Source organism: Trypanosoma brucei, chromosome 11 (genome assembly GCF_000210295.1).
Source record: "Trypanosoma brucei gambiense DAL972 chromosome 11, complete sequence".
NCBI classification, from domain to species: Eukaryota; Euglenozoa; class Kinetoplastea; order Trypanosomatida; family Trypanosomatidae; genus Trypanosoma; species Trypanosoma brucei.
In genome coordinates, this window is record NC_026744.1 from 797,882 (window position 1) to 811,338 (window position 13,457).

At 41.3% G+C, this 13,457-nt stretch overlaps 4 protein-coding genes across 4 annotated transcripts; all 4 read right to left on the reverse strand.

Moving 5' to 3' along the window:
* Positions 1-234: 234 nt before the first annotated feature.
* TbgDal_XI3150 (hypothetical protein, conserved) lies at positions 235-3,345 on the reverse strand (the record flags this gene model as incomplete). Its single annotated transcript, XM_011781160.1, has 1 exon — positions 235-3,345. The coding sequence occupies one exon, from the start codon at positions 3,343-3,345 to the stop codon at positions 235-237; it is 3,111 nt and encodes a 1,036-aa protein (XP_011779462.1).
* A 987-nt stretch (positions 3,346-4,332) lies between these two features.
* Positions 4,333-4,917, reverse strand: TbgDal_XI3160 (hypothetical protein, conserved; the record flags this gene model as incomplete). Its single annotated transcript, XM_011781161.1, has 1 exon — positions 4,333-4,917. The coding sequence occupies one exon, from the start codon at positions 4,915-4,917 to the stop codon at positions 4,333-4,335; it is 585 nt and encodes a 194-aa protein (XP_011779463.1).
* A 1,123-nt stretch (positions 4,918-6,040) lies between these two features.
* Positions 6,041-6,490, reverse strand: TbgDal_XI3170 (hypothetical protein, conserved; the record flags this gene model as incomplete). Its single annotated transcript, XM_011781162.1, has 1 exon — positions 6,041-6,490. The coding sequence occupies one exon, from the start codon at positions 6,488-6,490 to the stop codon at positions 6,041-6,043; it is 450 nt and encodes a 149-aa protein (XP_011779464.1).
* Positions 6,491-11,025: 4,535 nt separating this feature from the next.
* On the reverse strand, positions 11,026-13,335 carry TbgDal_XI3180 (hypothetical protein, conserved; the record flags this gene model as incomplete). The annotated part of the gene is made up of 1 exon (XM_011781163.1): positions 11,026-13,335. One exon carries the CDS (start codon positions 13,333-13,335, stop codon positions 11,026-11,028), a length of 2,310 nt encoding a protein of 769 aa, XP_011779465.1.
* Positions 13,336-13,457: the final 122 nt, after the last annotated feature.

The window sequence follows — 13,457 nt, forward strand, 5'->3', positions numbered from 1 at the left end:
CAACAGGGGGTCATATTTCACAAAAAGGTGATAGTAAAGGGAATTTGCGTCACCGGTGCACTACCGTTGATGCTTAACCACCTGGACAAACACCCCAAGAATACCTATAACGTTGGTGCACCAACGGGTGAATAAAAAAAAAAAAATAGGAAAACAAAGAGGAAGACAAGAATCTATACATATGTTGTTGTTTTTTTTTACGCGCGCACCCCTCCGCCTCCCCCCCCCCAACTGTCATTTACCTGAAGAAACTTCTGACTGAGTGAGGCATGGAAGACGGTACCTCAAGAAGTTTTCAGAAGGAATCTTTGCAGAGCATTGTGTAATAGAGCTCCCGGAGGTTTTACCGTACCCCTTTAACTTCGACGACAAATCCCGCACACGCGCACAGCGTTCCTCACCTGAAATTACAGATAATATTCGTGATTTCGGTTTAAGCATTTTCTCATCATCAAATATGCCTCTACGCTCGTGCTTTAAGGTAAGTGACTCCACAGCAAACAGCTCCTTTGTTTCCGCGGTAGGTTGATGTACTTCGGGATAAAATAGTCGAGCTTTTGGTGGCGAATTGATGCCGGTCTTTGGGAGGAGATCACGTTCCGGTGGTGGTCGAAATTTCATATTCCTCACTTTTATGTCTTGCACGACTCGCGGCGGGTGCACCTCTTGCGTTACCGACTCCTCCTCAACCAACTCATTACCACTTCGGTTAGGGTGGTGTACAAGTGGAAGTGGCCTGTACGCTTCTGCTGGTGGTTGGTACAGTTGTGGTATTGTAAGAGTTGAGTAATGAACACTTTTCTTACTCTCAGGGGTTGGTACACGGGTACACGTGTAAGGAACTTGAGTATTCTCCAGATCCCAACAAACGTTACGGGGTTCATCGGTGCCAACAAGTGGTCGACCAAGCTGCACACTGCGTGTGTAGTCCACCACAGAACCAGTGAAAAGGAACCGGGGACGCAGGGGTCGACGGCCGTTTCCATTAAATGTGGTGTAATCGCTGCCTGTCAGCAGCGGCTGAGCAATTGGTATAACTTCTTCATTGAATACAATGTAACCCGTGCAGTTGTTCATGAGTGAATCATACACAGATCGCGCATGCTGTGCACTCACCGGCACTTGAACAAACACCAATTCCTGACCATCGCCGCCAATACAACCAGCGGGGTTCACCAAGTATGGTGAAAAGAGAAGGTCCTTCTTGAAGTAGGCCATTTCACCATCCGATTCATCGTTGGTTACGCCAATAAGAGCCAAGATCTTATTTATAGTACTCGTTGTACTTCTCACTTCGTCTTCGCGGTACCGTGCCTCGTCGAGTATATCCTGAAGCGCGTCTACCTCCCCGCCCTCGCGGCTGCAAGACGAAAGCCGTTTCATGCAATTCGAGAGGCGGGCCCGTAGTGCCACACGCCGCAGTCTTCGCTGCACTAACAACTTCAGCAATTCCTCTCGCGTCAGAGATGCTAAGAACTCGTCTTCTTCGTCAGCCGACGGTGAAGCGCCTAATTCACTATCATACTGTTTGGTACCATTCATGTAGCCGGCTCCTTCCTCACCCCCTTCACCAAAACATAAACCCCGCATACCTCGACGGCCAACACCCTGACCCAAGTACATTTTTCCACCTTTGAAAAGCCGCTTTACCGCACTGTACGATGCAGCTTGCAACCTAGCAAAAGCATCCTTCGCCCCCAACACTACCTCGTTTTTCGCCCAGTAGTTGAACTCGCGTCGGCGCCCTGAGCGGCTGTTGACACTAAATACATCCACTTTGTCGTCTGAAACTACACCACCGCCTTCCGCAGCGGTGGATGGATCCCCTTTATCGGAATCAATAAAATAGCTAGCAACCACGCGGCGACTACGTGGGTCCATCACATGTCCCTTTTCTCCATGCTTGCCTTTGAGATGCTTGACCGGGTCCTCCATAAAGTCAGTGATGAGCCGAACCTCAGCCGCATAAGTTTCTAGGAACCCGAGAAGGCTATTCACACGTCCCTGGATAATTTCAAATGCCTTCCGTAGGGCGTTCATATCGTCGTTGTATTGGCAACGCAGCATCTGTACACTGTGTCGAAGCTCGTCCAAACGCTCCCTCAGAAGCACCTGTGCATGACTCACTATGGTGGGGATCTGAGCCGTTATGACTGATGCACTGCATTGATCTAGCATAGACAACAATCCAGTGCGGCAACCGTCCCCCTTGTCAAGCATTCCTCCTAAAGCTCGACGAGCCAAAAATTCAGCTAGCGCTTTTCTTGCTGCCTCATCTGATAAACCAGGAGAGCTGATAGTGTCCGCTAGTTTCTTCCCCTCATCGCCAAGCAATCCCTCCATCGTCAGGGCTCGTACATACTGCTCGTAATCAAATATTGCATTAACTGGATCACCCCACACAGACTCTGCAGTTTGTGTGGCCACAGATACGGTACGGCGTGTCAACAGTTTTATCCCTTCCCTGTCGCCTCCGAAACGTGCACTTCGCGCCGAAAGTGAAACAGGGGTTGCTGGCGCTGTATCACCTGCCTTGCCTCCCGTTGATCTCCGGAACTGCGTGAAACGGGCTGAAACAACAGAAGCTCGCCGCTCTAAACCTTCACCATCCGCGTGCGAAGCCTCCTGCCGTGGACTGCTGCCACTCCAAATTGAACCAGGGCCCGGATGTGTATCCTCCATTCCCAGCGGCCCGGAAGTGCCACTTTCCTCACCCGAGAATGACGATGACCCTGATGGTAAAACTTCACCGCATTCCTCCATTTTAGATTTGGAAGGGGCTTCAACGGTACGAACTACACCTGACACCGGCCGCGATGCACCACGCGCCGCCATGTTTAGCAACTCTGCCGGAACGCATTGAAGTGTGATCATCCGCCCCCAGCGTGTTCGTTGCATCACAGTCACGCAATCGTGCAACTGATGCCTCAGAATGAGCACTTCACGGAAGTAACTGTGCAGCATTTCATCATGTACCGTGCGGAACCGTCCAAGCATCTCCTCCGCCTCGCTCCGTTCTTGTTCCCTGCGCTTGAGTTCAGCCTCTAATTCCTTTATACGTTCTTCTAATAAGACCCTTCGCCTCCCTTCTGTACTGAGTTCTACTAACGGAATGGCGCTGTTGATAACATTTTGCACTATCTCACGCACAAACACACCGCAAATCTCTTCGGGGGCTTCGTCATACGCCGGTCGTTGTGTGTCGAGATGCTCCTGCACTTGATAAATGAGGGTGGCCAGTCGTCGCATAACATCTGCTCGTACCTGTGGATGAACGTTGTGTATTGTTAGGATGTTATTCACATCGCGCACCTTACTCTGTACACAAAGGAGAATCTTTCCCATCTTTTCTGCTTATTCGCACTTTGCCGTATTTCTCTCCTTATTTTCTTTTTTTTTCTTTTCTGATCTTTATCAACTAAAACCAACCACACCCACCCCTGACCCTTTTTTCAGTTGTGTTCGGTGCCGAATCTGACTCTCTTATTCAAGCTTATGTACAAATGAATGGTTGCTGAAGCAGGATTTCTCGACAATGATATGTACTATGAACTCCCAGGCCAAGTTGTACGGTAAAGCGGACACAACACCGCACTATCCTTCTCTCAAACTTAACTACTTGGCAAACCACACTTCAAACACACACACTTACACTCAATGAATCCAACGAAAATAAAAATATTAAAAAAAAAAAAAAAAGAAACAGCATAGAAGAAATAAAATAAAAGGGATGGGATGGGATATGAATGGAAAAGAGGGAGTTCGCAAAACAGAAAAGTTCGAACAGACTTTTGGTTACTACATATGATTCTTCTTTTCTTCTTAGTCTGTTTTAGCCGGATATCATGTATAAGACGCTACTCCCAGAGCACATGGATGCGATTCCTTATGCCCGTACGTGACAAAACCCACACACTCATTGTTTGGTAGAAATAACGTTACACACACACACACACAATTTTTACCTCACCGATGCGAATCCCTCTTATTCACCGACGGTCTTAACCCATATGTGAATGCAAAAGTAAAAAAAAAACAGAAAGAAAAATTTCACATTAAAAAAAAAAAAGACAAACCGTATTGAAGGATCTGCTTCAGTCCTTTACCAACCCATATGATAGCAGGACAAAAAACCTTTAGGTGGTAATACCTGAAGACAGGCCGCGCAAACACGAAAGAAATGGAGATTATATATATATATATGCATATAATTTCATGTATGCCTATGAGGAAATGAGACGAAACAAGACGAAAAACACTACAAAACAGACATGTGAACATTTCCCCTGGGGTTCAAACCCTCTTCATCCGCACCTTGCAATTCAGTATATCTTACAAAGTGCGTTTTTTTTCCTTATCTCTCCACTCTTTAAGCCCTCGCTCAAAGACTCCACCCACCATTCCATTCGGGCAGTAAATGCTCGTAACGCCGATGCTCGAGACGTGACCGATGTTGTCCTGCTGATTATCAAAGAAAATAAAGTCAGAAAAATCACCCCTTACAGTCGGATCGTGCTCTTTCACTTTCTTAAGAATAGTACGGTGCTGATTTTTCTTGTTTGCCTTATATATTTCCACTAAATCACCAAACAGAGAAAGCATTGGCACATCATTTCCTCTCTTGTCTCTGAACCGAAACAATTGCAGCAGTTCCATCGCCCATCGCGGCTCATCACAAGTAGAAGATATCGCCAAATGGGTATTCCGCCATTCCTCAGTTGTGCTCAGCATTTGCAGCAACTCCCGCGTTTGACCAATAAGACGCACTTCCGTCCCTTTTTTATCAATAGCAATGCTTGAATTATCTTTCGACAGCATAAAGGGAGCGCCACCACCCCAAAGTTCATACATCTCAGGCCTCCACAATGTGCCATCAAGATCAAAAACAATAACACGAGGGGTTGGCTCAGTACTCATTATGTCAGTGAGATCTCTCAAATGCAAGTAATTATAATATACAATACAATATATAATTATATATATATATATATATATATATGTACAGTTATATTTATGGTGTATGCGCGTTTCCTTTCGTGTAAGGGGAAGATATATAGAAAGAGATTTAAAAAGATAAAAATAAAGAAAGATAGAGAGCTAGGAGAATTTGGAGCGGAAGACCATACACAAATAGAACTGCGTTGAGAAAATACATAGAACAATCATTTGAAGGAAAAAAGAAAGAGGAAAAGAAGTAATTTTGAAGTGGTACGAAACCGTCAGCCACGTGGGTGACGCAGAAAGAAGAAGAAGATACGAAAAAAAAAAAACTGAAAGTGACCAAGTAGGTGAGAAACGACAACAACAAAAAAAAAATGTCTAACACATAATAATAAAATGGTGATAGTAGTGATTGCAAGGGTGGTAAAAATGATAACAGTAATGATAATAGTGATGGTAATAATAATAATAAGGTAAGGGGGGAGAAACCACTAATTCAGGGATATAAAAAGTAGCAACTATTCTTTCAGTTGTTATTTTTCTTTTCTTCATTGGTTGTAGCATTTATTTTTCTTGTGTTCCCATATTTTTTTTTCATGTTCTTGTTTTCTTTTCTTTTTTTTAAAAAAAAAAACTGTACTGATCGCCTTCGTCTTGGCTTATTAGTGTTGTCGTTTCTTCCTTTTTTTTTTTAAACCCTCTCCCCTTCCTTTTATTTGCTTTGTTTCACCCACTTTCATATAAAATCCCATCATACTTTGCCCAATATTTTATTTTTGTTTATTTTAATTCTTCTTTGTAAGTTGTTTTCTCGCCAGAAAGTGCGCAGTTTTGCAGCTGACTTGACTGACGATGGCACCGGAGCGATCAACAGCCCCTGGATATCTAAACATGATTGTAATTGGTTAATATCAATTTTTTTTTTTAAAAAAAATTTTGAATATTTACAACAGTGTTAAACACCACCAATATTAATAATAATAATAATAACAAGAAAGAAAAGAAAAGATGTAATAAGACCACTTACCCCCCTCCCTCCCCTCCCTTCCTTACCAGTCATTAGTCTGATTTTTTAATTTCTTCCCTCCCCCCCTTTTTTTTATTTGCACACGTGTGTGGAAAAGGGCGGGAAAAAGGAAACACAACACAACACAACACAACAAAATAAAATAAAATAGAAAGAAAGAAAGAAAAGAAAAGGAAAGGAAAGGAGAAAATACTGATCAAAACCCGAATACAAAAAGAAAACGTCTTGAAGGCGGATGGAAGAGGCCAGACTCCGCAGGTAAAGTAAAGAAAAAGTATTTTTTTTTTTTGTGCAGGGAAAAAATAAAGGAAAATTTACCCACACACAAACACACACACACACACACACACACACAAAGACAACGAAACAGATCGAAAAATAGATAGAAAGAAAGACCACAGGAAAAAAAAAAACATACAGACAGACACAACTTAAAAAAAAAAAAAGCTGTACATGTAAGCATAAGAAATCATATATATGTATGTATATATATAAGCATTTACACACAGTGAACGTGCTCATGAAACACTCACATAAACAAACACCAAAAATAACAGTTTAGTTTTCTTCCCTTTTAGTTGCTGTTACTGTTGCATGTTAATCTAATTATTCTTTCTTTTCTCTTTCTTCTTGTCGAGGCACGATCACAAACACAAACACAAACACACACACCCAAATAATTAAAAAAAAAACAAGCACAAGTAAATACAAAAGTGGAATTAAAAGATAGAAAAAAAACACAGATAAATAAATAAGCGAATGAGAGCACAATGCGGGTTTGACATATCACGATTAAAAAAAAAATTCACATCATATATTCACTTGGGAGAGTGTACTGCGGTGAACACCACAACAACAGAAGAAGAGAAAGAGAAAAAGGTGTGCTTTAAAAATAATGAATAAATTAATCATTTAATTATCAATTTATTTATTCATTAAAATAAAAAAATTAAAAAAACAAAACAAAGCAAAATAGTTCAGAAACATAACAATAGCTACTTTTTTTCTTCTTATTTATTTATTTTTGATATCACGCATTGCTACTTTCGACCTTCCTTACACCATTATTATTATTATTATTATTATTATTATTATTATTTATGCATTAAGGACGCCCCATTCCTTACGGGGCGACCCCTTTGATATCAAAGTGCTGTGGTTACCTTTCTTTATATTATATGATTTAATGTATATTATTTATCCTCCTTTTATCTCTTTTTTTTTTAAAGATCGTAATATTTTGTCTCATATCTCATTTATTACCGCATCTTTTCCTCCTCCTCCTTCTTGTCCTTTTCGCGATACATACGCACAATGACAAAAGAAAAAAAAAGGAAATAAATAAATAAATATAAAAACACCCGTACAGTTACCGCCATTTACTGAAGAAAGGAGATTTGTTTGAGAAGGTATAAAAAGGGGGAAAAAAGAAGAAAGATGTTACAGATAGGTGGTAAAAAGATCTGGGGAAAATAAATAAATATTTTATACGTATATGTCTACATACTTTTCAAACATATATGTACATCTACAAATTAAATAAAATTTTTTAAAAATGCCATGAGCAACCCTTTAAGAACTTAAATGGAGAGGGTTCCCCCTAATCAAAACAAAAATAACACAAAAACAATAATAATAATAATAATAACTCACTTCAACTGACGTACCGGCGGTTGCTTTGAACTTTTTTGAACCAAAAAAAAAAAGGAAAATAAGCGCGTCGCCCCTCCAAACCCTCATACTTGTACTTTATCAATTTGTAATTCCTGATCTTCTGTCTTTACAAAAAAAAAAAAGAATTATCATTATTTGTTTCTTCTTTCTATCTTCCTTTTTTTTTACTGTTTGATCTCACCGTTTTAATTTTATTTCTTCTTTTCTTCCTGCTTTTGACGGAAAGGCTGAATTCTACAAAATTTGCCTCTATACATGTGTCCGCTAGAGGTATCATTTACGTGACTTTATTTACACGCCTTCCTTCCTTCCTTCCGTCACACACACTCTCTCTCTCCCTTTTTCTCCTTTTCTCCTCTTTTATATTTAAAAACAAAATAACATGTTGGCGCCGTTTTGTTTCGTTTTATTTCACATCTTTCTTTCTTTTATATGATTCACACCTTTATTGTATGGGGGGGGGGGAGAAATAACTGGAAAGAGAAAAACAAAAAAAAAAAAAAGAACCACCTATTTTGTATAAGTGTGCGGATATGCGCGTGTCCTGTGAGTATTTATTTCCCTCTCTTCAACGTTTCCCACTACTTTATTTATTCTTTTCCTCAAAAGAAAAATCAAAAACCAAAAGCAATACACACATATATAACATATACATATATATATGTATATGTATATAATGTCGCGACACATCGTTAATTATACCCATCGCTCAATCATCTCCCCGTTCATGAAGTTAATTTCTCCACCACCTCCCCAGAGACAAGCATATCCATTCATATATAAATAAATATATATGTGCGTGCGTGTGTGTGTGTGTCTGCGCACATTATTATTATATTTATCATATTTAACTTTTCTTCTCTTTTTTTCACAGGGCCTCGCATTCGCCAACACTACCCACTACTCCCTCCCTCTTTGCAGTGTCTCAAACACGTTCAAAGATAATTAAATAAATAAATGAACTTTTTTGTGCCCCTACACTTTTAACTTCCTTCTACAAACACAAACACACGTAGCCACGCAGGTATATATATATGTGTGTATATATGTGCATGGATGCATATATAAATGTAAACATACACGTCAACGTATTCGCTTTCTCCACAGAAACACAGACACACATCACCACTATCATACAGCAGCAAAATAGTTTTAAAAGTATTTAAAAGGAAAGTTTATATACACAGCCACACTTCACACAATTGAAGTATCACATCACTTTTGTTTTAATTAATTTAAATAACAACTCCTTTACACTTTTTCACTCATTTACTCATCCACTTGTTCACTCGTTTCTTTGTTGTTGTTTTTTGATTTCTTTATTTTTTTCCCCCCGTTTCTTTTACTTTTTTTCTTCGTTCCTTATATCACTCCGGAATTCTCCCTTTACCCTTTTCCCTCCATTCACTACTTAAAAGTGTGACGATTGGAGGGAAAAATAATTTTTTTTAAAAAAGGAACGGGGAATCCGTGGGAGAGACTAAAAGCGATTGAACTAATAAAAATGATGATGATAATAGTAATAATAATAATAACTGTAATTATAATAATTATTACAACTATTATAATTATAATAATAATAAAGTGGTGTATAAATATATATATATATATAGATATAGATATATAGATATAGATATAAGTAAAACAGAAAAAAAAGACATAAAAATGAGCTACTCGGTAATGAAGAAAAGAAGCGGACTATACGTCGCGCTCATTTCACACATCACATCCGCGACATAATCGAAAATAAAAGAAAAACAAAACAAAACGAAAGAAAATCATGAAAACGGAAAAAGGGAAAAAATGAGAAAAGGGTAAGTGATGTGCACAAAAAAAAAAATCGTGACAGCAAAAAAAAAACAAAAGAAAACAAAAGCGCACTCTTTGACTTCCTTCTGCGCATACATCATTAAGGTAAAAAAAAAAAGAGGGTAAAAATAACGAAAGAAAAACAACATCAATAACAATAAAAGTAATAATAATAATAATAAAGAAAAAAAAAGAGATTTCAAAGGGGTCACACAAATTTGGTCACACACGTCCCTCTTCCACACCACTTGCCGCTTTTTTTTCTTTTACTTTTTCTCGTCCCATCACTTCTCTTCTTTTTCTTTGTTTTCCTCCAAACAAAACAAAACAAAAAAAAACCTCGCCCGCACCCAATCAAACATTTAGTTTTCTTTTACCTCATGGACCTTCCCTCACACCCATCCGGAAAAAAAAAAAGCGTACACACGCAACCAAAAACGCCAAAAAAAAAAAAATGAGTAAGTAAATAAATATAAATAAATGTAGATATAAGTATAAATATTCATATAATAAACGTGATACTTTGATTTATTCATCTACTCCTTTCAACGGCTCATTGACACGTAACATAAAACAAAAATTAAAAAAAACACCAACACACTACTAAATACCCATCGATCCCAATTCCTCACGTTAAGTTCCCCTCCTTCAATCATTATAATCTTAACAGTCACAGCGCAGGGAAAATTTAAAAAAATAAAAAATAAATCAACTGCAAAAAAAAAACCGTTTCTTGTTGATACTGGCGTTGTTGTTGTTACAGTTTTCTTTTTTTTTTCCAAGGTATTGTTACTGTTGTTGCTGTTCTTTCTTTTTGATTTGGCTCCGTTTTATTCTTTTCTCATTCATCTCCTCCATTTATCTCGCATCACACATTTTTCTCCGCTTATACGTCCTTCCTCTCTCTCCTTCACCTCTTGTTACCATTGCAGGCATCTGTTGACGATGAATTAAAATGTGAGAAACGCAAAAAGATGAAAAAGTTGAATAACAAAAGACAAAAGCATAAAGCAAAAGCAAAAGCAAAAGCAACAAAAAACAACAAAGGAAAACAAGATAGTGAAACAATAGGTAGGACGTAGAAGCCAAATTTAGTGAAGAAAATTTGAGTGGGGAAGCACAACCTTGCATGCAAGTTAAGAGCGACAGGGTTAGATGGGGAAGGAGTAAAAAAAAACGAAAAGAACCCAGTTGAATTACATGCTTTGGAAAGTGGAAAGAGCTAGAGCAAAAAGGAAAAAAAGGAACAGATGCGTAAGAAAACAAGGAAACCGGTGAGGGAAATGATAAAAAAAACAAAAGATAAAAGCGAGCGAAGAGAGAGAGAACCGGATGGGAAGAAGAGGGAAGGGAATGGGTGAAAACAGGGGCGAAAAAGCGAAGTGGGCAAATGGTGTGGGCCGAATGTGGCACTGCCTCCGTCCACGACAATGACCGAGTTATTAATGAACATACCACACAAAAGGGAAGGGGGGGAAAAAAGCAAAGATGGAAAATAGGGAGAGAGAAAAAAGAAAACGAAGACAAAAAAGTTATAAAGAAAAAAAAACAATGGGAGGGCGCATTGCCCTGCGCTACACGAAAGTCCACACCCGCGCAACGCCGTCCTGTGAAGCCGTTATAATCCGCCGCTCCACAGAATCCACGCGAATGCCACGCGAAAGTCCCTTCCACGCTTGCACATGGCCACCCAACACTTCGCCCAGCTTCCTCACATCCCAGAGATATAAATTCTCGCCCACACTACCGGCCATGTACATATCGTTTACATGCAAACCAGTTACGTATCCTCTAAGCTTCAATGTATGTGTTATATCCGCAGTGGACGTGCTGTTCGGTGCAATACCAGCAACTGGTTTTGGTGTGCGGTAATCCCAGGACAGGATAGTACTATCAAACGAACCGGTGAAAAAGTTATTGCTGTTCCGCACCGTCAGGGCTGGAAGCTTGCGTGTGTGCGCGGCAAACTGTACGACAGACAAACCCACATCCACATTAACAGCCATCACCGTCCCATCACTACCTCCTACGAGTGCAACGGGTTCATTCCCAAAAGCATCCACAACTTGTGCATTAGCGGGGATGGAAATCCGCATGGAAGTATTCCCACCGCCGCGGAGAAGAAGCAACTCATGTCGCAGCCCCCCGAGTAGTAAAAATGGATATTGCGAACCGAGGCTTTTTACGTACGACAGACAGTAGGCATCATTACCAAGTGAAGCCGTGTAAGATGGTGTTAGCACGACGTCCTCTCCGCAGTCCAAATCGAAGGCCCACTCAACACACGTGCCGTCTTCACAGGCAGTGGCGAAATGAAACTTGTCGTGGGAACTGAGATCCCAAATGGAACTGTCATGGACGTGGGTTTGCAACAGAGACTTACCAAATCGGTCCACAAAGTACACATTTCCCATGGAGGAGCCCACGGCAAAACGCCCGTCCTCACCAGCCACGTCTACGCATAGAAACCTATCACCTGGTACACCCGAGAAAGTGGCGCAGAGGGCCAAACGGCCATCCGATAAATGTTCCTCCCTCACCAGTTGTGTCTCGATCACTTCACGAGGGGCGATCTCCACTACATCCACTGCAGCATTAATTCGCACACGCCGTTTGCCCCTGCCTTGGCGTCCCGGATCATCTCGGTTCTCAGAGGTTTCACCAATGGTACAAAAGGAGCCCCCAGTAACGACACGATCCCGCGTCATGGAAGCTGTCATAGTGTGTGAAAGCACTGTTAACGATGTGGAGAGGGACGACCGGACCTTCACCACCCGAGCGTGGTTTATGAGAAACCGTGGGAAGTGTGGGTGTGGTTCTAAGCATATAATGACCCTCGCCTTCGGGTTAAACCCCTCAAAGTTGCGCGCCCTTGCTTCCCTCATCAGATCCTCAAGTACGCCACAAGTGGATATGGACTTGTGAGCGTTCACCATGACGAACCATTTACCCTCCGTCATGGCGGATACGAACTGCTCTCCAAACTCCTCCGGTCTTGTTCTCCGGCGAAGCTTCGCGCCGAGATCAACTGTCAGAACGCTAGCTCCCATCTTTGCTGCAGTGAACTCCAGCTCAGCAATTGGATTCACATCTTGGTAAACACAAATAATGCACGAACCTATTTCAACGCCATCGAGAGCAGCGGCTAAACTTCGTCGAATGGTACGTGAAGAAGATGCGGGACGGTGGCTCGACGAAGTCACCCCATTCGCGGAGTTCATGTCGGATCCCCTTCCCAAAACTTTTAGTTGCTCAAACTCCAAAAGTGATGGCGTCAGGCCCTCGGTAATCGACCCGGCTTCCTTTCCAGGAATTTGGTTGACTTTACCGCTTAGCTCTGGTAGAGAAAAATTACTGAATGAGAAAGCCAACTGGGAGCCGCCTTCGTCATGCCCCACTTCAACTTCGTCACTGCATCTCTTCGCCACACTCGGAAATGAGATGGCGGCAGAAACGGATTCCGCCGGTGAGGACGACGCAGAAGACACCAAACTTGATGGCTTCTCCACATCGCTCTGTCGCTTGCCATTGGCGACTCGATTCCGCTGTGTCTCAGTTAGATTCTGTGGAGCAACGCTACTGGACACACCATTACACTCCACACTACCCCTCAATTCAACCCTCTCACCGTAGCAGTCAACCCTCTCGAATGCAATCAGTACTGTATTCCCCCTCCGTGAATGCAGAAGCTCCCGCAATTCACCGCTATCCGTTACCATATGACCATCCACGCCCACTATGCGTGTGCCGAAGCAAAGTTTTGACTTAACATCCTTATCCCCATCGGAGGCATGACATTCGATACGACAGTCAGCCGAGATACCTACAGTTGCCACTAGACGTTCTACAGTTGTTACCACAATGTCCTCCGTTCCGGGTTCCATAGTTTCCCCAAGGCAGCAAAAACCTACGTGCAGTACGATGTTAATAAGCGAACCAGCAAGTGGGAATCGCAACGATGGTAATTAGAGGGCAGTGCTAATTTACTCTTCCCGTTTAATAATCC